This window comes from Hypomesus nipponensis, chromosome 12 (assembly GCF_054491055.1).
Source record: "Hypomesus nipponensis isolate SF chromosome 12, ASM5449105v1, whole genome shotgun sequence".
NCBI lineage: Eukaryota > Metazoa > Chordata > Actinopteri > Osmeriformes > Osmeridae > Hypomesus > Hypomesus nipponensis.
The window spans coordinates 14,435,001-14,456,694 of NC_140372.1; the positions used below are offsets into that span (position 1 = coordinate 14,435,001).

The following is a 21,694-nucleotide window of genomic DNA, read 5'->3' on the forward strand; positions in this document are numbered from 1 at the left end:
ACTATGTCAATGACCATACAGGAGCTTGGTGGCGAGGTACAGTGAGGTACAGTAGTGCAATGTTACTGATAGTGCAACCAGTAGCTGAAAGTGACAGTGTATAAGTGACTAGTGTGCAGTAAATGTCCAAATGTCCATATCAGTGTCCATTCAGAAGCCTGATGGCTCTTGGGTAGAAACTGTTGTCCAGTCTGCGTGTGCGCAACCAGATGCTGCGGTAACGCCTACCAGAAGGCAACGGGGTAAAAAAGACTGAAGGATGGGTGGGAACAGTCTCTTAGAATCCTGCCGGCTTTCCTTAGGCAACGTGTGTGGTAGGTGTCCTGTAGGGCCGATGATGAACTCAGAACCCAGAATCTCAAAGCGAGCGTAGAAGGAATTCAGCTCGTGTGGCAGTAGGACTGGGTCTCATTGTAGCCTCTCCCTTTGTAGTCAGTAATGGCTTTAAGTCCACTCCACATGCGCCTGGGGTCAGAGCCATGGTGCTGGACTCCACCTTGGTCCTGTAAGCCCTTTTCGCTGCTTTGATGGCCTTCAGAAGGTCGTATCTGGCCTTCCTGTACTCATCAGGGTCCCCAGAGTTAAAGGCGACAGTGCGGGCTCTCAGCTTGGCCCGGATTGCGGCATCGACCCAGGGCTTCTGATTTGGGAAAGACGGACAACCTTCTTGGGGACAACGTCATCAATGCAGTGTTGGATAGTGTTAAGATATTTATTCACATCATAAAAATCCCCTAGTTCTCCTTTTCAATATGGTATAAACCGTTAAAGTGTATGATTTAATATGAAAATTCATAAAGTATGAATATTAATATGAATATCATATTTCAACAGCATATGGAATGTTCAGAATTTTGGCTTAGGCAGGAAAGGGTTAAATGGGTTAGAACACGTTCATATTGAAGACGAGTTTGTTCAGAATTAGCTACATATATTAGCAGGTCGACTGACTGATTTCCGTCTCATACATTTCCGTAGCTCTACAGTCAGAGCGCGAATTATACAATGACCATTGGGGGGGTCAACTTTCCCCCCCCCCCCCCCAAAGTTTCTTTGACTTAAATATGTTAGTTATGGTTACAGTGTCTGTGTGTCTTTCAGAACATGACCTCATTTCCTGTGCAGAGGAACCAGTTTCCTGCCACATTTCCATCCACCTCATTTCCTGTGCCCTTTGACCTGCCTCCAACATGCTACTCAGACAAAGGTAACTAATACCTCCCTACAATGCTATGTGTGTGTGTGCGTGTGTGTGTCTGATAGTAATGTGTTACTATCAGACACATGTGTGAGTTCACTATGACAAATCATTTTTGCTGTAATGGCCTAGACATTGGACACTCAGCGCTCGGAACTCCCTCGTTGCTAATGTTAAATTGGTCCAGCTGTAGCAGTCAGTCACATGTTGACTGGCACATAAATACATCTGCAGTCATAGGGTCTTTCTGAAATGGTGTGTGAGGGTGTACATTGTGCAGTTTGAAAGGATTCAGCCTGTCATACTCAAGTGATGTCACATTTCCTGGAGCAACAAAAGATTTCTGGTTAGTCAATGATGAGCACGTATTTATTCTCATTTCGGATAGACCTGACATGCAAATATCTGTTGGCCCACCAACTGGCACTGTATGTGTGTCATTGCAGTCTCTTGTCTGGGGCTCTGATCATCTGTGATGGACATCAATTGAGGGTGTAGGGGTCAGAGCACTGACTGCTGGGTAATGGCAGTGCAGAATGACCCTTTGGCTGGTCATTGGTCCCTTCCCCGACCTCTACTAACCCTGTTGACTGTCACAGACTGGATTGGGTTATACTGAAATCATGAGGCTTGCAAAATATTGCCATAGCAACTTGTTATTTGTATATTATTTTGCGTGATGAAGCATAAATGCATGAAAAAAGAGGGGTACAGTGAGAGATAAAGATGTAAGGGAGAAATAATAATGGAAACAGAAAAACACTAGGATGAGGGGGGGGGACTTCTACAGAACATGAATAGGGTATGGGACCTTTGTGACATGGGGGTGTTGCTGACAAGTGGAGGCCAAGTGTTTTTGGTTTTAGTTCTGGTTTGACAACTGTCACAACGTATTGCTCCAGTTCCAAGTCTGGTCAGTAGACTTCAAAAACTTGAACCTTTCAGAGGAGAAGAAACATCTTGGCAGTTAAGGAAAAGAAAGCATAGACGACAAATACAGGAGTAAAGGTGGAAGATTCATTTATTACAGGAGGATACGGTAGGCCTGCAGGCCTACTCTGTGTCTCCATGTCCGGTCACTGTGTTCCAGTCAACTATCCATTGCTTTCATCAGACACCAGGTGCCATGGCAACCAGCCCTAGCCAGGCAGTGAAGACTGGGTATCTGAATGCATCTTTTAATTGAGTTTTGAGTCAGAGAGTGTGTTTTGTGTGTTTGAGACACTGTACTTCAACAACAGTTAGTAGTGCAAATTAGTTAATGGTGAGTTGGTGTCAGAGAGGGTTGCATACTGTTCACATAGTCTGTGTTCTGGTCTCAGCACTGTATACTATGGCTTTGGGGTGGGAATCTTTTTTTACCTCACAATTCGATTCGATTCTTTTTTTTTTTTTTTTTTTTTTTTTACATGAACAAAAATCAGAAATTGATGTGAATGGCTAGAAGACTGAATCGCGATTCAAATGTGAATCAATTTTTCTCCCACCCCATACTATGGCTAATGGTTTAATTATGTTTTAATGTGTATCGTCTCTCTCCTCATGTTCTCTACCTTCTCTCCCATCTCTTCTCTCATAATTCTCTCTCCTCCCTTCTCTCCTCTCTCACCTCTGCTTCTCCTGCTCCTTTCTCCTGCTCCTCCTCTCAGACCAGCCATGGATCTGGAATATTCCCTACAACCAGGATCCAGACACGCATGGCAACATCTGGGTCCCCTCCTGAGCTGTGCCAGGCCATACTACGCATCCACATACATGCCCGCACACACACACATATGCCCCTCTCACACAAACAAACACCTCACACACACGGACAACTATCTCTCACTCACACACAGGCTTACACCTGTGTCTTGCCTAATCTGTCCTATTTCATTTGTGCCTGTCTTGTAGATATCTCTTAGTACCCTGAGGGTCTTTATTCCTGCTTCATAGTATTGAACAGAGCCATGTTTCTTTGCAGCTATATCTGTGTTGTGATTTTGTGGCTGTAATAATCATGTTAGTGATCTATTTTGTACTGGATGATCAACTAGTTACTTATGTACTCCCAAGGTGACATTAAAACATTTTTACATTTGCCCATGTTTCTAGTCCTCAGTATGTTTCAAGCAAATTCATTGATAGATTGTGGCCTTCCCTGGGCGTTAATTATTTAATCTCTCTTCCTCTATTGATCTCGTAATTTATTACTCCTCGTCTATCTCAAGACACTAAATTGACTGATGGTCTCCTTTCGTCCAGCTTTTGAATGGAAAGACAGGATAAATCTATGAGTTTTTCTATCTTTCTTGCTCCACCCCATCACTCCTCTCTTTCTCAACTTTTCCCTTCTGTATTTTTACTATTGTTTTAATCTCTCTCATCTTGCTCACTCAATCGGTATCTCTCAATATATTTTCTCCATAACTGTCCATTTTATTAATCAATTCCATGCTTGATCTGTACTTTCCTATGTTTCTTATGAGGATTAAAGCTAGTTTAACACACCATGACTTGTAGGCATCAGCCACAGGTGCAAACAAGACAGCCCTCTTATCCTCTGGCATAGAGCTTCTCAAGGCTGTGTATTGTCTGCACCTCCCTCGCCCCAAGCAGAAATATGACACAGGGACCTGAGAAGATAACCTTGAACGGCTTTTCAAAGAGATAAAAAATCAAATTAATGATGACTTAAATGAGAGGAGTATGTGTTTGGATAGATTATTCTATTGTTTGCAGGTCGGATCTATTCAGTAGTTCTCTTATGTTCAACGTCAATACCCAAGTGTTCAAGGCTGTTAAATGCAACAAGCACGAACTTATGGATGTACGATTTATTTATTTTTATCCAATACTGCACTCTAAAATTTAGCGAGGCACTGATCCATAATGTGTAATTGTGAGAAAATGTGTTTATTTCAGATACTTTTATGAACGCGCCATGTTTCGTTCCTATAGATTATACTGGATGTATATGTCACTCATGTCTGATTATTCTGGGATGTTTGAGTACCAAACCGCAGCAGTTCGTTCATCATTTTGCTCCCCTGGGCAGCCAGGACTCGTGTGCTCCACCACTGCGCTGCACCAAGCAGCTTACTTTCCATTCCCGTCGAGCGCTTCCCATCTCTCCGGTCTCCAGCTGTCCCTCGCCTCTCCTCGCGCTGTCGGTCCTACTTGTGTGTAGTGAGGGATATAAAAATCCCGTGGAGTATGGATTTTGTGAGTGTTTTGAAGCTGTGCCGTGACATATTTCTACTTACTTGGTGCTGACTACCAGAGGAGAGCTACTGGATACTGCAAGACAACTCTAACGCCACCTGTATCGGACGCCGAATGGGTGCTTTCGGAGAGCTTTCTTGCATGGGAGTTGACAATTGTGTATTATTTTTAAACGATAGCCTCCATACTTGGATGAAGCACATGAACGGCAGTTTAGAGTGCAAATGTATCAAATGAGGTATTATATTGTATTACAAACTTTAAAAACCTTTTTAATCAAAGACAAAGCATGTAACCACATATAAATTATCTTTTTAAATGACAGAAGGCGTCGGAAATGTTTTCCCTATGGTAGCCTACGTATATGCGTTATGGAGCATCGATGACGTCGAAATGAACAATGGGGACTAAAGAGTGAACACAGAGAAACATATTGTGCGCTACAACTTGTAGCCCTAATGTAGGAGATCTTATTTTCCAGTCACGCAGCCATCTGTGATCAATTTTGATACCAGCACCTCCGCATGATTTCCATTTCATACTCTTTTCTGTGAGTTTTAAAGGTTTTTCTACTTATGTGAAACTGATAGGCTTTCATGTTGCACCTGAGAGAATGGGGAGGTTATCTCTCTCTGGGTCCTGTCCGTTCTGCGCGCCGTCCTAATGCCTTGCAGGAGCGGCTGCTGCTGCGGCCTGGGCGCAGTGAACGAAGACAACGCGCGGTTCCTGATGTTGGCGCTCCTCATAGTTCTCTACCTGCTTTGCGGTGCAGCGGTGTTTTCAGCGCTGGAGCACCCAAAGGAGCGACAGGCAAAGGAAAGATGGTCCCAGCGCTTCGAGAGCTTTACTCAGAGACACAACCTCAGCCGGGAGGACTTGGAGACATTTCTTCGGTTCTATGAAGAGGCGAACATCGCTGGGATCCGCGTGGACATTCTCAGACCACGCTGGGATTTCACCGGGGCTTTCTATTTCGTTGGAACTGTGGTTTCAACCATAGGTTAGTATATTCTGCGCTATATGTAACAGTTATTTAGTTGGATTATGCATGTTTTCAATTTGTTTATTGCAAAACATCATTTTGTAGAAGGCTATTATACCACAATGAAAATAATTACACTTTTATGCTCAACATTGAAGCATAGGCCTAAATCATTAAGGAATTCAACGGCCCAAACAATAGGTCCTGGCCTTTAACGATGCATTCCAACTGCTGTAGTATGAAACTGCTTCAGTATCAAGTTTCATTCACGTACAGTCTTGTTTACTTACAGGACGTTCAAACTATTATTGACATGGGGAGTATTTGTGAGTTGGGAGAGCGTAAAGTGCTATCAACGATAGGTTTTCTCTTACAAATGGTGCAACAGCTCCTGAACTTGTGATCATTTGGTGTTTGTTGACCATACAATAATGTAACCGACTGATTTTTCCTCAATTGGTTTGACCCTTCTACTTCCACCCCCACACCCCACACCCCTACTGCTGTGAGATTTCATAAATATTTTATGACCTTTGGAAAGAGGGTGTATCAGACTTACACAGTCCAGTTTGCTGAAATACTGGCCTGTCTGACAGTGATATGATGAACACTGCAACATAATGGCTCATAACCCCAGAAGGGAAACCCCCAACTCTGCATGTCTGTAGCTGCTGTAGAGTTGCATCAACCATAATCTTGTTTTCATATGACAGACAAAAACTGAATGTGAAAACCATCTCTAGTCAACTAATTTGGTGTAGTACAGTATGTAGAAAGCCTCATAAACTAGGTAATTCACAAACCTTAACTCTAAGTTTTTACAACACACAGATTAGATACTTGGTAATTCACAAACCTTAACTCTAAGTTTTTACAACACACAGATTAGATACTTGTTACAGAACAGCAACAATGCTGATCTACAACCATACTCAAATTGTACATGCTTTTAAAGAATGCCGGATATAAGTGATTGTGTAAGGCAAAGGTAGGATATGTGCTACTGCTACTTGTGAGAGGTATCTTCTTCAGATATAGCCCAGCAGATGAAAAAAAAAAATGTTGTTTTGTTGAGTACTTTCCCTTTCATCTCACAAGAGTCACATCTGCTGGAAGAATATTAAAGCCCACAGCCAGATGATGGATTTACATTTACACTCATGGGATAGAGGTGTAGACAGAAGAGGAGAAGAAGAGAGGAGTGGAGAGGACATAATATAAGAGGGTAAAGGGGGCAGGGAGGACACAGTAATGGAAAGGTGCTTAGTTAGGAGAGGAAGAGAATTGTAAAGAGAAATAAAGATACATTTGGAAAAATTCGATGAGGGAGAGATATATAGTTGGGTAACAGGATGTATAGTACACAAAGAGCTTTCAATGAGGCATGAGCCCTTGAAGAGCTCCCCCGGTTCTCAAGCCCTCTACAATAGTTCCTCGGCTTATCTGTGTAGAGAGATGAAGATCAACGTGTCACTTTTTCAGGGAGGCCAAGAAAGCAGGTAATCATGAAGATCCTTTCCTCATTGTCCTTTTAAAAGGATGACCTTCAATATAAACTAAACTTTGGACTCCTGTCTCATCTATCTTCTCCTACCCTTTCCCTCTATATCCCTTGTCCTCTTTTCTTTTGCCTTTTTATTTGTCCTATTATCTCCCCTCTTCCTACCTTCCCCTATCCCTCTCCTCCCTCATCTCTTTCTCCCCATCCAACCTCCTTCCCCTCTCTGCTTCCCCCTCATCTGTCTACCCGTCTACCTTCAAATTCCTCTCTTCCCCTCCCTCCTCTCTCCAGGATTTGGGATGACCACTCCGGCCACGGTAGGCGGCAAGATATTTCTTATCTTCTACGGCCTGATTGGTTGTGCCTCCACCATACTCTTTTTCAACCTCTTCCTGGAGCGCATCATCACTGTGCTTGCCTTTGTCCTCAAATCCTGTCATGAGCTACGGCACCACCGCCATGCTGTGGTACTCCATCCAGGCCATCAGGGCGCTCCGCTGAGAGATGAAAGAGACAGCCTGGCAGGATGGAAACCGTCGGTCTACTATGTGATGCTGATACTCTGCATGGCAGCCATCTTGATTTCGTGCTGCGCTTCAGCCATGTACTCTGCAATAGAGGGTTGGGCCTATCTGGACTCTCTGTACTTTTGCTTCGTCACATTCAGCACCATCGGGTTTGGGGACATGGTGAGCAGCCAGCGGGCTGCATATGGGGAGAACCAGGCGGCTTACCGCTTTGCAAACTTCCTCTTCCTGCTGATGGGGGTGTGCTGCATTTACTCTCTTTTCAATGTCATCTCCATTGTCATCAAACAGGTGAGGAGAACAGACCCAAAACAGACCCAACACTCAAATCTCAAACTTAGGTAAAAGTAAATAATGATTCATCCATGAAGCCGTTAACAGCAATAATAACTGACCCAGCGATGAGAAACTCTTTATGGACTATCTTTCCAATGACACCATTACTATTTTCCACCCTAATGTGGACTTATGTGTTACCCCTGGCCCTCACACAGAATTGTCCCATAACAGTAATAACAGTGAAATTTCCCATCTAACCCAACCCTGGGCAGACCCTGAACTGGCTACTGAGGAGGATGGACCTGGTGTGTAGGGGCTGCTGTCCCGCTGGCAAGAGGTTCCGACCACGTCGTAATGCCGTAATGCCGGCTGGTGCTGCCCATCCGAGGGCCAGGCGTAACATCTCCATAGAAACTGATGCCGTGAACGAGAGCGAGACAGATGGAGGGAGGAGAATGTCCGGCGAGATGATCTCGATGAAGGACTTCCTTGCAGCCAACAAGGTGAGTCTGTCCCAGCATTGTGAATGGTGCTCTCCTCATCTCCTACCACTAGCATTGCTAATGCTAACAACACTGATAAACCTCATCATCAGATTTCCCAAGTGAAAAAACTGTTTGAATGGATGAGCAATGGTTTGGATGTTCGGAACAAGCTAAATGATTTATATGAATAAACTTCAACAACTTTATATAGACCATGCTGATGCACTACTTAACTTTTATTGAGGCCATATGGAAGGCTTTACCAGTATAGGTTCCACAAGGATTGTTGTGTTATTTTCAATAAAGCAGTTAATAAAACTTTATTTCACAGTCAATAAAGTTTATCTTATCACTTCATCTCTGCAGGTGAACCTGGCACTAATGCAGAAGCAGCTGTCAGAAGCAGCCAATGGGAATGCTCGACCGTCTGGCTCCACCAATAGGGAAAATGGCTTTTCTGGCGGGGTGGGGGCTCTGGGGATCATGAACAACCGTTTGGCCGAGACCAGCGTGGATAGATAGATTCTACCAAACAACCACAAGCCACTGACACATCTGTCCACAGACCAGACTACAGACAGACACACCTGTTTAAAGGACGTGTTAGAATTAGTAGACGGAGTCTCTTGTGCGTTTCAGGCCTCCTTTCTATTTCTTTCTTTGTATCTTGTAAACTGTAAATACTATTTGTAAACAAATATAATCATAAACTACTTGTAGATATTATGGGAAACAGCAAATTATATGAAACAATTTGTTTGTAAAGAGTAAAGAGACCTGAGTTCATTTGAATTTGAATGGACTCCTTTCTGGAGGGTAATACATAAGTGCAAATGGAGATGTTAAACCTGAGATTGCACACACCCGCGCACAAATCTGCTCACACAACACTCACACACACACGTTTACAGAGAAAACACAAAAAAAAAATTCTAACATATAAACAAAGATCCATGAGGTTGGCATTCAGTCACGGGTAGCAATAGAAGCTGAATACATTTATATTCAAGTCACTTTTGTCTCAGATGTGATCCTCTTAAGAATCACTATTCAAGAGATGGGCTTGTTTGAAGGTGGAACTGTCTATACCTGTTGTTATGAATTGCTAATTTTATGCTTCAAATTAGCCAGGTGTGCTGAGGCTGTGTGCACAAGTGTATTTTTATATGTGTGTGAGTGTGTTGTTAAGGCCCTGGTAGAAGAGGGGGAAGACGTGAGTGTGTGTGTGTGTGTGTGGGGGGGGGGGGGGCAGGAGGAGTCACCACAGTCCTGAATAATGGATTGGAGAGCATAAAACTATTTTTCTCTATTTTATTCCCTCTCCTCTCCTCCCATCTCCCACCCCTTGCCTCATTCCATCTCTCCTGGGCCTAGAGAGGATGTTAGAATGTGTAGCTGTGTTGATTTGTATGTGAAATCAGGAGATACCACTGAGAGCAGAGGCAGGAGAAGTGAATGATAAGTGAACGGAGCCCTTATATTCCAGTCTTCCCATCTCTGTTCCCATTGCTCCTGACGTCCTGAGGCTGTCCTACTTAACAACATGATGCAAGAGATCAACTTGTACTGTGCTGAGATTACCTGAATGAGAGCAATCTTGTAAAGTGATTTTACAACGGTCTGAGTCTTCTCAGAAAATAAAGGAATATATTTGCATTCACAGTGTGGTTCCTTTTTAACAGGAATGGGCGGGGGGGTGGGGGGGGGGGGGGGCAAATGCACTGAGGCAATTATTTTAATGAGAATGCAGTATATGATCAAGTGTATGTGTGTATGTGTTTCCAATAAAGTATCTCTTCATCTGTCTAAACAAGAAATTAGACAAAATTGTCTGTGGGCTCCCTTGTCTGTTGCAGAGGTAGGCATTAACATCAGAACACAAGTTTAAGGCACACACTCATCCAAGCATGAGCAATAGACAGGGATTCTGTAATCCAAATATTTTCACATTTAAATATTCATTTGCAGTAGCCTACTGAGGGGTTTCAAGTTCAGAAGTAAATTGAGCATTTTGATATGGAAACATAATCTTCAGAAGCACATTTAACAACTTACTGCTGAAGATTTTCTTGTGGTGACCGTGTTTCGTCAATTGTTAACACATGGAACAGTGGCGAATGTATGCACACTGTGCGTGTGAAGGGAGAGGATTTCGTAGGTTTCTATGACAATTGCTCACTGTAATAAACCGTGAAGCTTGTAGACCCGAAAGGATTCACCTACTGCTGCATTGAAAATGTCGTTATTTTTTTAAATAAATAACTTAACTTAGAGCATAAACTATGATAAATTAATGGTACATCTTCTACTGTGTGGCCTATTTGTTGCTATAGCAACCCTCTCTGACCAAGGGTCGTCTAGACTCCAATACTGTAGAGCACTGTACCTTATCGCCCACCAGACACGATGACAAGACGAAATTAACTTAATTGATTTAAAGAACATTAAACATTGGCACATTAGGTGGTTTACTTGCGAGTGTCTGCATTATCATTGCAGCCAGGAGCCCTACGGTCTAAAGCCACAAGGCGGCGTTCTGGGCCTCAGTCAGACAAGGCTGCATTCCTCGGCGCAAATGTTTTGCCACGTTCATAGAGCGGCGAACTTCTCAACTACGAATCCCATGAAACCTCGCCGTGTTTCATGTCAATATGGCCACTGTCAGTCAGACAAAGGCAAATCAGTCTCGCCAAGAAATGAAATCAAATTAAGAGAGGACAGGAGAAACTCTGACATTGTGGAGACCTGCTTTTGCATGTTCCGCGTCGGAGATAAAGCTAACCAAATCCATCCATTCGTGGTGGACGGCGGCTGTCGATTCAACAAGCAAGGTAAGGAGGACTTGCAAGGCTAGCTAGCTAGCTTTTCTGCAGGCTCGCCCGCACTCTTTGGCACTGATCCCATTGCCAGCAAGCTAGTTCTGCAGCTGTAGTTAGCTGCGTTCTGAGCTTGGTTGTCTTCCTAGCCGCTGCTGTCCGCTGCTGGCCTCCCCTAGACACATGTCTGGGGGCTTGTTAGCCACTTGGCACTCAACCAAACTAAGATAGCGACCGTGCCATCTTCCCCAACAACAATAACAGTCAACACGCTGTAATATTTGTAAAACGTGGTAAAAACGTTAGTCTAAGAATCTGTGTTTAGCTAGCTAGTAACTTAGCTTTCTCGCAAGCCAGTATATGTGCTGTGCTGCTAGTGTGTTGCCAAGTGACTTTATTTATTAGAGCCACAATGAGCTAACTTGCACCGGCTACACTTTGAAGACAACTCCCTGACGTTCACATCACCGTTTTAACTGTTGTGGTTGTTGTGATAGTGACGTCATCCACACGGATGAAGTTTCACCTTTGAGAACCTCCCAGTCAGGATGCTTGGCTAGCTGCATTCCCCCGTCCGAAGATGAGAGTTGAAAAGTTTCCTTGTCAGCTTCAAATAATAGTGTCAAAGTCTCAGCTATTTATAGCGCAAGTGTACATGGTGACTTTGGCTACCCATGCTTGTAGTGGTTGATTATGTAGTTTAAGTTTTCTACAAGTCTACAAGCCAGTGGCAATGATCTATCTTGGTTAGATTGCTTTCCAGTTTATCTTGGGCCTGGTTACATGCTGTTTTTTGTTGTTGAGGGAAACGTGTGTTCCTCTAAACGTGAAAGAAAGCATGTTAATGACTTTACCGTATTGATGTGTAACTATTGCTAATCATAATGCACTTCATCTCTGAAGCTCTCTGTAAACTCTATCTCTCTCCTCTTCTCTCGCCTTCTATCCTGTAGGACAGTGGCAGAGCTAGCTTGCTTGGTCACCCTGCCTCTTTTGAGAGATCCACTTGAAACATTTACCGGGTTCTGGTCTGGTGTGGTCAGCTGCATTTACCCTCTCTTTCAGCCCTGGTATCTGCTGCAGAGAAAGAAGGAAGGTGATTGTGCCATTGTGACAGGAAGGGTAGGGAAGAGGATGTGAATAAACCTGCACCCTACAGCTACCTGATCCTACATAGAACTCTGCTGATGTAGTAACTGGATGTAACTGTCTGGTAGAGGAGTGGTGAATAGGAGTACAAGTAGACAGACAAACGGTGACACAGTGATAGAGAGCAATTATTTCAGGGAGTTATGTTTGAAGCCATGTGACCATGTAAGGACACCCTAATGAAGAATGTGTGTGAGGTGATGATCACAAGCTGTCACTGTATTCATTGAGACTGTCTAGTATGTTGAGCTCTCTCTATCTTTCTTTCATAAGCTTTAATAAGCCTGTAGCCTAGATTTTTTTTTTGCCTAGATAAGTTTGGTTCGGTTATATACAGTATGTCCTACTGAAAGGGTTACTGATAGACTAGTCTGTACTGTATGACTCATCCCTAGCCTCTTCAAAGCAGAAATATGGGAGCTGGCCAGACTGGATGGAAATTTCTCTTGGCGTTTTTCCCGAGTTGCTCTCCCTCTTAAACCCCCTCACGCCCTCTCTCTCTCCTTTCATCTTTCTTTCTCTCCTCCCTCTATCCTCTCAATCTTTTCCCATCTGCACTGTCCACTCTCTCTCCCTTCAATCTTTCTTGACTCTCCCCCTCTTTCATCTACTTTTTTTCTTTTTCTCTCTCTCTGTCTCTTTCTCTCTGTCTTGTATGTGTCCACACATACCTGCTTATCTCCTTTGCATTAGAGCTAAATCTCTCCCTACGCCTCTTTCTATCTGTCCTACCATCTCCTTCTTCCTTTCTCATGTTTCACCCCTCCCCCTCCTACCCTACTTCTTTTCCTCTGTCTAAAAAAGCTCTTCAGACTGCCAATCCATTTCATATCTGGTCTGCAGCAGTAGGGCTGCAACTAACAATTATTTTAATAATCGATTAATCTGTCGATTCTTTTTTTGATTAATCGATGAATCAGATAAAAAAACAAAAAAGCATTCATTTCCAACCCTTTATTCAAAAACTAAACTGACAGTGCAAATTCACAGTGCAAAAAATCTTCAGAATGTGCACAAACAGGCACACAATTTTGAAAAAGTTATTAATATTAGTGTGGATTTAATGCTATTTTCCAAGATGAGCAATTTATTTGAGTTTTGATTAAAGCTGTATTGAAAATTGAAACGTTGTGGAAGTAGGCCAGACTTTATGAGAATAATCTGGTGAAGATTTGTTGACACCATTTTGAAAAAAAAAATAGATTTGCGAGTATTAAGCTATTTTCAAAGATTAGTGATTTTCTATCATTTTATTTGAAACTTCATTGAAAAAGTAAAGGCTGTGGAAGAATACCAGACATTGTTAAGATACTCTGGTGTCTGTTTGAGGTTTTATATTCCCCAAAAATATTATAAAAGTCTACATTTTTCAAAATGGTATGGGTAGTTTTCACCTGGTCCCTAACGCGATGCTGCAAAGTAGCGTCTTCCGAATGTGACATTAATGTCGAATAAGAAACTAACTTCACATCGGTCACACACTTTTTCGATGTATTTAGTGTGAAATGCTCCCACACCTTGGATGACTTGGGTCGTTGCTACTTATTTCTCTGCCTCCGCCATGTCTTTCAGAACAACTTACCAACGTCTCTCCGATGGCCTTTTCTCTACCTCCGCTCCGCACTCAACTAAACTTTTTTGTATAATACTCAACCATCTCCGCGACTTATTGAGTGGCATAATAGTCGCGCGACACAAAGAATCGACAATGAAATTCGTTGCCAACGCTTTTAATAATTGATTTTAGTCGATGTAATCGATTTGTTATTGCATCCCTAATCAGCAGATATATTGGGTGTGAGCGTGCGTACGTCTGGTCTAGCTTCTTATATACCAGACTCGGTAGGGGTGCTCCGATCAGGATTTTTGCGGAGGATCCCCGATCGGTAGAAGCAGTATAGGCCAAGTACCAATATTTTAAATAACGTTTTTTATCCTAAATTCTTACAGCCCCTTACTATTAGTTAAACCTTGTACCGTTAGTATAGTTAGACTTGTACATCACTATTCAAGATTTATGATCCCTATATGTTGAATGAATGCACCTTCCTGCCAAAGTAAATTCCTTGTCTGTGCAAACTTTCATGGCAATTAAACCCCTTTCTAATCCTGATTAAGGGGTCGATGTGAAGCCTTCTATTTATCATGTAGCATTATGCACAATTTTCTCTGCATTTAGGTAGGAGATAAAGGACCATGGGCAATAAAGTGCACAGCATAAAAAAAAAAGTATCTTTTGATCGGCCTTTGTAGTGAGTACCGATATGAGTATTTAAAATGAATTATCAGCCGATAATGATCGGCGACTGATCGATCAGAGCACCCTTAATACTCATTATAATCACTGTGATAGATTGTTCGGTGTTGTCTCTTTCTGGAGAATATCTCCAAAGTTGATTAAGAGTTACATCCCTTGTATTGTCCTCCCCCTTTCACCGTGCCAGGATGTCCCAGTACTCTGATGAGCCCAGGTTCACCATCGAGCAGATCGACTTACTGCAGCGTCTCAGGAGGACAGGAATGACAAAGCCTGAGATCCTCCATGCCCTCAACACCCTGGAGCGTCTCGACCAACAGCACGGACACAAGTTCCCCCACAGGCCCCCCCACCTGGGCCTCTCAGCCAATATCAACCCAAACACCACTTCCTCCTCCGCCAATAACGTGACAGCTTCCTCCTCTACCATCTCCACTGCCACCCAGACCGCTGTGTACCGGGGGAACGGGCTCTCGGCGTCGCCTAGCAACAACTATGACGGCTCCCCGCCCTCCCCGCAGGCCCCGGCCCCCATTGCCATAGCGGGTGTGGCGGCCCAGAACGGGCGTGTCAGCAGTGAGGGGCTGGTCGTCATGACGAATGGGAAGGGGTCTCCGCCGCGGTTTCCTGTGAGCGTGAGCACGGTTAGCGGTACTGTCGGGGGGAGGGGCTTTGTGTACGAGCCCAGCGAGGATGATGTGGACATAGAGGACAAGGTGGAGGAGCTGATGAGGTGAGAAGGAAAGAGAGGGAAGGGGAGAGGAAGAGGTAAAACAAAGGAGGGGGTGAAAAGGAGAAGCTTGTGGATGTATCGTACACACAATTTCAGTTGGTTGGTTGTCTCAGTCTTTTATTGGTCAGTGGTGTGTGTAGCTTATGGGTGGACGGGGTAGGCAGTTAGATTAGAGACATTTTTCAAGAATCAATATAAATGTAAATTAGACTACGCTATATGTGAAAGATTGTGTGTGTTCGTTTATCGTCTATTCAAGACCAGAAAATGCCCAACAGTCAAATCAATTCCCTTTATTGATCATGAAGAAAATGTAATTCTGTCACCCATATATGTGATCTCTCTCATTGTCCATCACTATCTCGCTCTCCCCTTTCCCCACTCCCCCTCTCTCCTTTGTCCTTTCTACATCTTTTCACACAATTTTCCACCAACCTTTCCTTTATCACCTGTCTCCCTGCTCTCCCTCTTTACTCATATACATACCTCACTCCATCCCCCTACTCTCTATCTGTCTCCCTGCAGACGTGACAGTGCCATCATCAAGGAGGAGATCAAGACCTTCCTTGGGAACAGGCGTATTTCTCAGGCAGTAGTTGCACAGGTCACAGGTTAGTTCCTCCCTGCTGGCCATCAAGCAGCACTGCAGGCTGCCTGCTTTCACAACCAAACACACTGATATCATTGTTTCAGTAGTCTTGACTTACCCCTCCCTCCCTCCCTCCCTCCCTCCCTCCCTCCCTCCCTCCCTCCCTCCCTCCCTCCCTCCCTCCCTCCCTCCCTCCCTCCCTCCCTCCCTCCCTCCCTCCCTCCCTCCCTCCCTCCCTCCCTCCCTCCCTCCCTCCCTCCCTCCCTCCCTCCCTCCCTCCCTCCCTCCCTCCCTCCCTCCCTCCCTCCCTCCCTCTTCTCTCTCCAGGTATCAGTCAGAGTCGAATCTCCCATTGGCTCCTCCAACAAGGCTCAGACCTCAGTGAGCAGAAGAAGCGGGCCTTCTACCGCTGGTACCAGATGGAGAAGACCACGCCTGGTAATACAGCCCCCCACCCCGCCCACCACCACCACCTCCCCCAGCCCCGAGCACCCCTCGCCCCCCAAGACCCTCCCCTGACACAGCCCTCCAGTCCCCCCAGCCTCCCCCCGGTACAATCTCTCTTCAGCTGCTCCACACGCTCCATCCACTACTAGCTTAGCTGGGTGGCGTTCAGGCGCGCTAAACGTTTCTGAAACGTTTGGAAACAACTGAACTCGTAGAATTCAGTCGTTAAGGGATGATGTGATGCTTTTGTGTGGTTGTGAAGGGAAGTCCTGTCAGGTCTCAGTCTCAACTTTCTGATCGTTAACTTCCCATGTGAACTTCCCTTTAGGACTGTTACGTATCTACCAACATAGCTTTCCCTACCTCACCATATTCAGGTAATTTCCTGTCCCAGGAGGTTGAGAATACCATGCAGTCGAGTTCCCTTAGACTTTCAGGAAATAACCAGGGCTGAACTCCTTCTCTTCCACTCCTACCTGCAGTGTTACATCTAAATCTTTATTGCTGCCATAACCTGTTACACCCCAAGTCTAGCCATTGTTCTGGTCCGTGCTGTGTGTTCCCTATGTGTTTCTACTCTATCAAGCTTATTAGAAATGTGTGTATATATCTGAAAGCATTCCTTGCTCCCCCCCCCCCCCCCCCAACTCCCCTTTCAGTACAGAGCAGCCAATAAGCTACCATCACGGCCACGATTGCTGATTTGTGATCTGTGTTTGCAGTAGCCAATAGTAGTTCTGCTATTGTAATGCTACCAAAATGTAGTTCAACGTAGAGCACTTGACAAAGCATTATATTATTATATAAATATGACTATAAATTCATTTATTACGACTGTTCTGCATTAAGACCCGTATGATGTCTGACTGTATATAACCAAAAGATTTTTTTTTTTTTTTTTTATAATAAAGAAAAGTTGTTGAAATCATACCAGTGTGCTTCTCCTCTGTCTCAGTGGAGGGGAGCTCTAACTCCCCCTGGTGGACTGTGTATGTCACAGCACCTGGAGTACTCAGGCCCTATAAATAATTTTGACGGTAGATAGGTATATAGGATTATCAACAAACACTCAGCCACTGATGGTTATGTGTGTTTGTGCTTGTGTGTGTGTGTGTGTGTGTGTGCATGTGTTTCATGCATAGGCAGTGATTGGTTAATGAACAGGTTACGAACACTACTTACACGCAAACTAATGTGCTGGATCTGTTGGAAATGATAAAACATAGTTGAAATGAGAGGTTTCATGGTCGTGTGTGTGTGTGTGTGTTTGTGTGTGTGTGTGTGATGTTTATTGTCCTAAGGTGCCACTCTAACCATGCGGCCAACGCCATTGGCCCTGGAGGACGTGGTGGAGTGGCATCAGACCCCGCCCCCCATAAGCTCCACCCCAGGAAGCTTCCGTCTACGACGAGGAAGTCGCTTCACCTGGCGGAAGGAATGCCTGGCTGTTATGGAGAGGTGAGGAGGCGAGAGATAAAGGCATATGGAGGAGGAGACTTGATGGAAGAGACCTAGACTAGTGAAAAAGGGAGGGAGGGGAGAGGAGGAGGAAAGATAAAAAATATGGGCGAGGAGTAGGAAATGATGGGGGATGGAGGTGAGGATGGGATGGTGGAAGGATAGAGAAGTTGTGTGTGTGTTACATATGTAACTGTGCATGACTGCAGCTACTTCAATGAAAACCAGTACCCTGATGAGGCCAAGAGAGAGGAGATATCCAATGCCTGCAACGCTGTCATCCAGAAACCAGGTGAGAGAGAAACAGAAAGTGAAAAAGGGGTGGGGAGGGAGGAGCAAGGGATAGATGGAGGGCAGTAAAGAGAGTCAGATGGAAAAGTGTGGTTATCTTTATTAAAGTGTCTCTCTTCAGGGAAGAAGCTATCTGATCTTGAGAGGGTAACCTCTCTGAAGGTATACAACTGGTTCGCTAACCGCAGGAAGGAGATCAAGAGAAGAGCCAACATAGGTAATGTTCTTAACCTCCTACTGTGTGTGTATGTGATACTTGTAACATGTTGAAATCAATCATGTTATGGCCAAATATCACATACAATGTACTGCATTGACCATATACAATAACAATTAAAAGTTTGGACACATGGAATGGGAAAATGTGTCCAAACCTTTGACTGGTACTGAACGTGATGTGAACAACGTGATACTTTGCCAACCTGTGTTTTGCTTGTGTGTGTGTGCGCAAGTGTATCTATACGTGTATCTGTATGTGTATCTGTGTATGTGTGTGTATATCTGTGTGTGTGTGTGTGTGTGTGTATTTTTTTGTGTATCTGTGTGTATGTGTTTGTGTGTGTACAGTACCAGTCAAACGTTTGGACACATGGGAAAATGTTAATACTGTAAATGCATAGGTTTAGATAGGTGTGCCTGTCGACTATATGTAGGCCAATTCAGAACATGATTTGACATACAATTTTAATTGCAGAACTACACTTCATTGTTCATTTCACTCAATTAAGTGAATGCTCTTCCCAAAAATGTAATCAACACCCACCTGACTTTCAGGTAGCAGACAACAATGAATTGATTAAAATGATATAGAAACATCATTTGTAGCCCAGTTTGGTAGATATGTTATGGCCAAATTTGTGTTGTTGGAAGAAGCAGCAATCCTGGAAAGCCATGGCATCGATGTTCAGAGTCCAGGAGGCCACTCCAACAGTGATGACATTGACAGCAACGATTTTCCAGACCAGGTAAACACCCCTCCCTAAAGAAAATGTAGTACAGTCTTAGATTAAATTGTTTCCTAGGACTACACCATCGTTACAGTGGTGAATGTGAATGATTTTGTGGATTAATGATATTTGTAACGTGGATATTCGGTCAATTGTTTAAATCAGTGGATGTTTAGTGATAGTTGGACATGCTGTTTTGGCAGGCCTGTGAGGTGTCCTCCCTGTTTGAGAAGAGAGTAGTGACCCGACCCTATGGTCTGAGTAGACTAGACCTTTCGTCTCCTACACAGGTACTTCTTCTGTCTTCTCTACTACACTGGTACCTCTCCTCTCTTCCTAAGAAACTCTCAGAATTCTGCCTTTAAGTGATTTAACCCCCTCCCTCCTCTTGCTGTAGGTGCCGACCCTCCTACCCAGCTGGCTGGCTGCCTGGCCCAGCCCGGCCAAGGGGGCCATGGCCGCATTCAGGGGCAGTTCTCTGGTTGGTCGTGCCTCTCTGCCAGGGGTGGGGCAACAGGCAGAGGGTACCAGACTGACTGGCGTCTCCTGGTCTCCCCCCTCCCCATCCCTACAGGACGAGTCGACCAATCACAGCGAGCAGCAGGACCCCATCACCCTGGCAGTGGAAATGGCAGCTGTCAATCACAGTATCCTGGCCCTCGCCACACAAGCGGGGAGTGTGGCTGGGGGGACTGGAAGTGACATAAAGACTGAGATGCTGGATGAGGACTGAAGATTGGATGGTGGAGTGGGAGATGGATAGTGTGTGTGTTTGAGAGAGAGAGAGAGAGAGAGAGAGAGAGAGAGAGAGAGAGAGAGAGAGAGAGAGAGAGAGAGAGAGAGACAGAGAGAGAGAGAGAGAGAGAGAGAGAGAGAGAGAGAGAGAGAGAGAGAGAGAGAGAGAGAAAAGAGCAAGTCCTAGTGGTTGACATTTAGGAAGAGAGTGTCTTCTTGGAATGTTGTCATTAACAAAGACCAAAAGTATGCACAGGTTTACAAACTGTCAAACGTAGAAATACCTGTCTGCCTCCCCCTCTATCACACAACCCTCTCCAAATACCCCATACCTCCCCCCTACCTCATCTCTACCTCCCCCTCAAACTCATACCTCCCATCCCGAGGTGTGGAAGTTGTGTATCAGTTGAGGTCAAAATATACTATGTGAGTGTATAGTTGAAGAGTAGACAGTGAGTCAGAGCCTATAGTGTGCATATGTAGCACACCATTCAACACTCCCTGTCCCGTTAATATATTCTCAGTCTCTTTCTCTGTCGTGTCACTGTATAGACTGTGTTTTTGTACTGCCACAAGCTACATGTTATTGTTCTCTCCCTCCAATGAGGTTGAGATGGAGAAAGAGGGAGACAGAGTCATGGGTATGGAGAGTTTATAATAATCCAATGCTAATCAATTCTGTCTGCTGTAAATCTGGTCAGTGTATTCCAGAGTATCATCAGCCCCAGACCTGGATTAACATCCATGAATTAATGAACCAGTATTACTAAAGAGATGCTTAACCTTGTGTTATGGTTAAGAAGATGGTAGCAAATGATCATTTTTAGAGAGAGAAAGGGTGAGAGAGATGGAGAATCAGGGGGCCTTATAAATGTATGTGTGGATATATGGACTGAATCATATGTAGGGGTCACCCATAGCATTGGATTTAAGCTTTTTTAACTTTATTTACTAAAGAGTGGTTTTAACATGTAGCAGAAACTTCCTCTTCGCTAGTTCAGGTTTTTAAATGATCTCCAGGTAACACCAGTTTGGCTCTTCTTAGTGCTCATAATGGTGGTAGTTTATGTCACCAGAGTGCATCCAGTTGTTTTTCTTCTTGAATCCTTTTTCCTATTTGCCTTGTGTGTGCCATGTTTTTAACACAAGCTTCTATGGGAGGTGTTTTCTTGTATTACTTTTCAGATGTCACTTTTAGGGCATGGTTTAGCTATACGCTGCTTCAGTCCTCTACCCTTCTAGCACACAATTGGTTGTTCTGAGTGAAGGACAGACCAGGCTACTCGCCTGGCGGTAAGGGAGGGGGGGAGAGGAGGGTGATCTGATTGGCTGACAGGAGTTCATAAATTAGGGGTCAGAGGTCATCAGTTACTTTTGCAACCCTTGACCCCCTCCACCCCCCCCCCCCCATGCCGACTTTCCCCTTTACTAACTCCCAGCCTGCTGCTTTTTAGGTCAAATAAGATATGAATACCTGAAAAATTATACCTGTTTTCCTGAACCTGTAAAGGTGTAACTCAACCCCTACAAGTAGCGGTTTGAAAATAAAAGTTGGTGCAGAACATATCTTTGACATTTTATTGTGTGGTGAAATGCACCTTTAATACCTTTTATATTGGTTGACAGCCAAGCTGACCAATAGGGACTCTGATACCTCTGTGGTTTGTGAAACTCCTGAGGCAGGGAACTAATACAAATATTTAGTTTAATATCAAATAGGTATGTTACAAAATAGAAAATATTACATATTCTCAAAAGTATGTACCAGAATTGTTCTTTTTTTTGTAAAAACTCTGCCAAGCAGAAATGTACCAGAACAGAATCATATTATTAATGAAATGTCTATGTTCTCTGTAGATTTCTTATGATTTTAAATCATGTATTTACATGGAATCCATTTTTTCCTTGTGAGCCATTATGCACAACCAGCCTTTCATTTGTGGTCCTGTGTCAGGAAGACAAAGCCTCCTTCTATACTTCTGTGTCAAAAAACACTTCGAGTAGTTTATTTGCTTTTTATAAAACTCAGAACGCTTTTGGATTGCTCCATTGGTTTTATCGTGCATTGGCTAGATAACCATGAGTACACAAAGTAT

At 44.0% G+C, this 21,694-nt stretch overlaps 3 protein-coding genes across 6 annotated transcripts in view; all 3 read left to right on the forward strand.

Annotated features, from left to right (window-relative positions):
• Positions 1-3,256, forward strand: part of tdp1 (tyrosyl-DNA phosphodiesterase 1) — a 27,383-nt gene extending 24,127 nt beyond the window's left edge. The window contains exons 15-16 of one of the 2 annotated variants that reach the window (XM_084668245.1): positions 1,102-1,207; positions 2,853-3,256. In XM_084668245.1, coding sequence (XP_084524371.1) covers positions 1,102-1,207; positions 2,853-3,091 — 345 coding nt within the window. In that variant the 3' untranslated portion in view covers positions 3,092-3,256. Of the gene's footprint in view, positions 1-1,101; positions 1,208-2,847 lie in introns of both variants that reach the window. The other variant, XM_084668243.1, reaches the window with a different exon arrangement.
• A 1,809-nt stretch (positions 3,257-5,065) lies between these two features.
• Positions 5,066-9,377, forward strand: kcnk13a (potassium channel, subfamily K, member 13a). The gene is made up of 4 exons (XM_084668246.1): positions 5,066-5,402; positions 7,177-7,703; positions 7,964-8,194; positions 8,543-9,377. Exons 1-4 carry the CDS (start codon positions 5,066-5,068, stop codon positions 8,696-8,698), a joined length of 1,251 nt encoding a protein of 416 aa, XP_084524372.1. The 3' UTR covers positions 8,699-9,377.
• Positions 9,378-10,536: 1,159 nt separating this feature from the next.
• On the forward strand, positions 10,537-19,651 carry hmbox1a (homeobox containing 1a). Of its 3 annotated transcripts, none has more exons than XM_084667349.1 (10): positions 10,537-11,007; positions 14,586-15,131; positions 15,657-15,742; positions 16,048-16,158; positions 17,469-17,625; positions 17,835-17,917; positions 18,038-18,133; positions 18,787-18,881; positions 19,067-19,153; positions 19,261-19,651. In XM_084667349.1, exons 2-10 carry the CDS (start codon positions 14,587-14,589, stop codon positions 19,594-19,596), a joined length of 1,596 nt encoding a protein of 531 aa, XP_084523475.1. In that variant the 5' UTR covers positions 10,537-11,007; position 14,586; the 3' UTR covers positions 19,597-19,651. The 3 variants fall into 3 exon arrangements, with proteins under 3 accessions (XP_084523475.1, XP_084523476.1, XP_084523477.1); XM_084667350.1 differs by having other exon boundaries at positions 18,790-18,881; XM_084667351.1 differs by having other exon boundaries at positions 18,793-18,881.
• Positions 19,652-21,694: the final 2,043 nt, after the last annotated feature.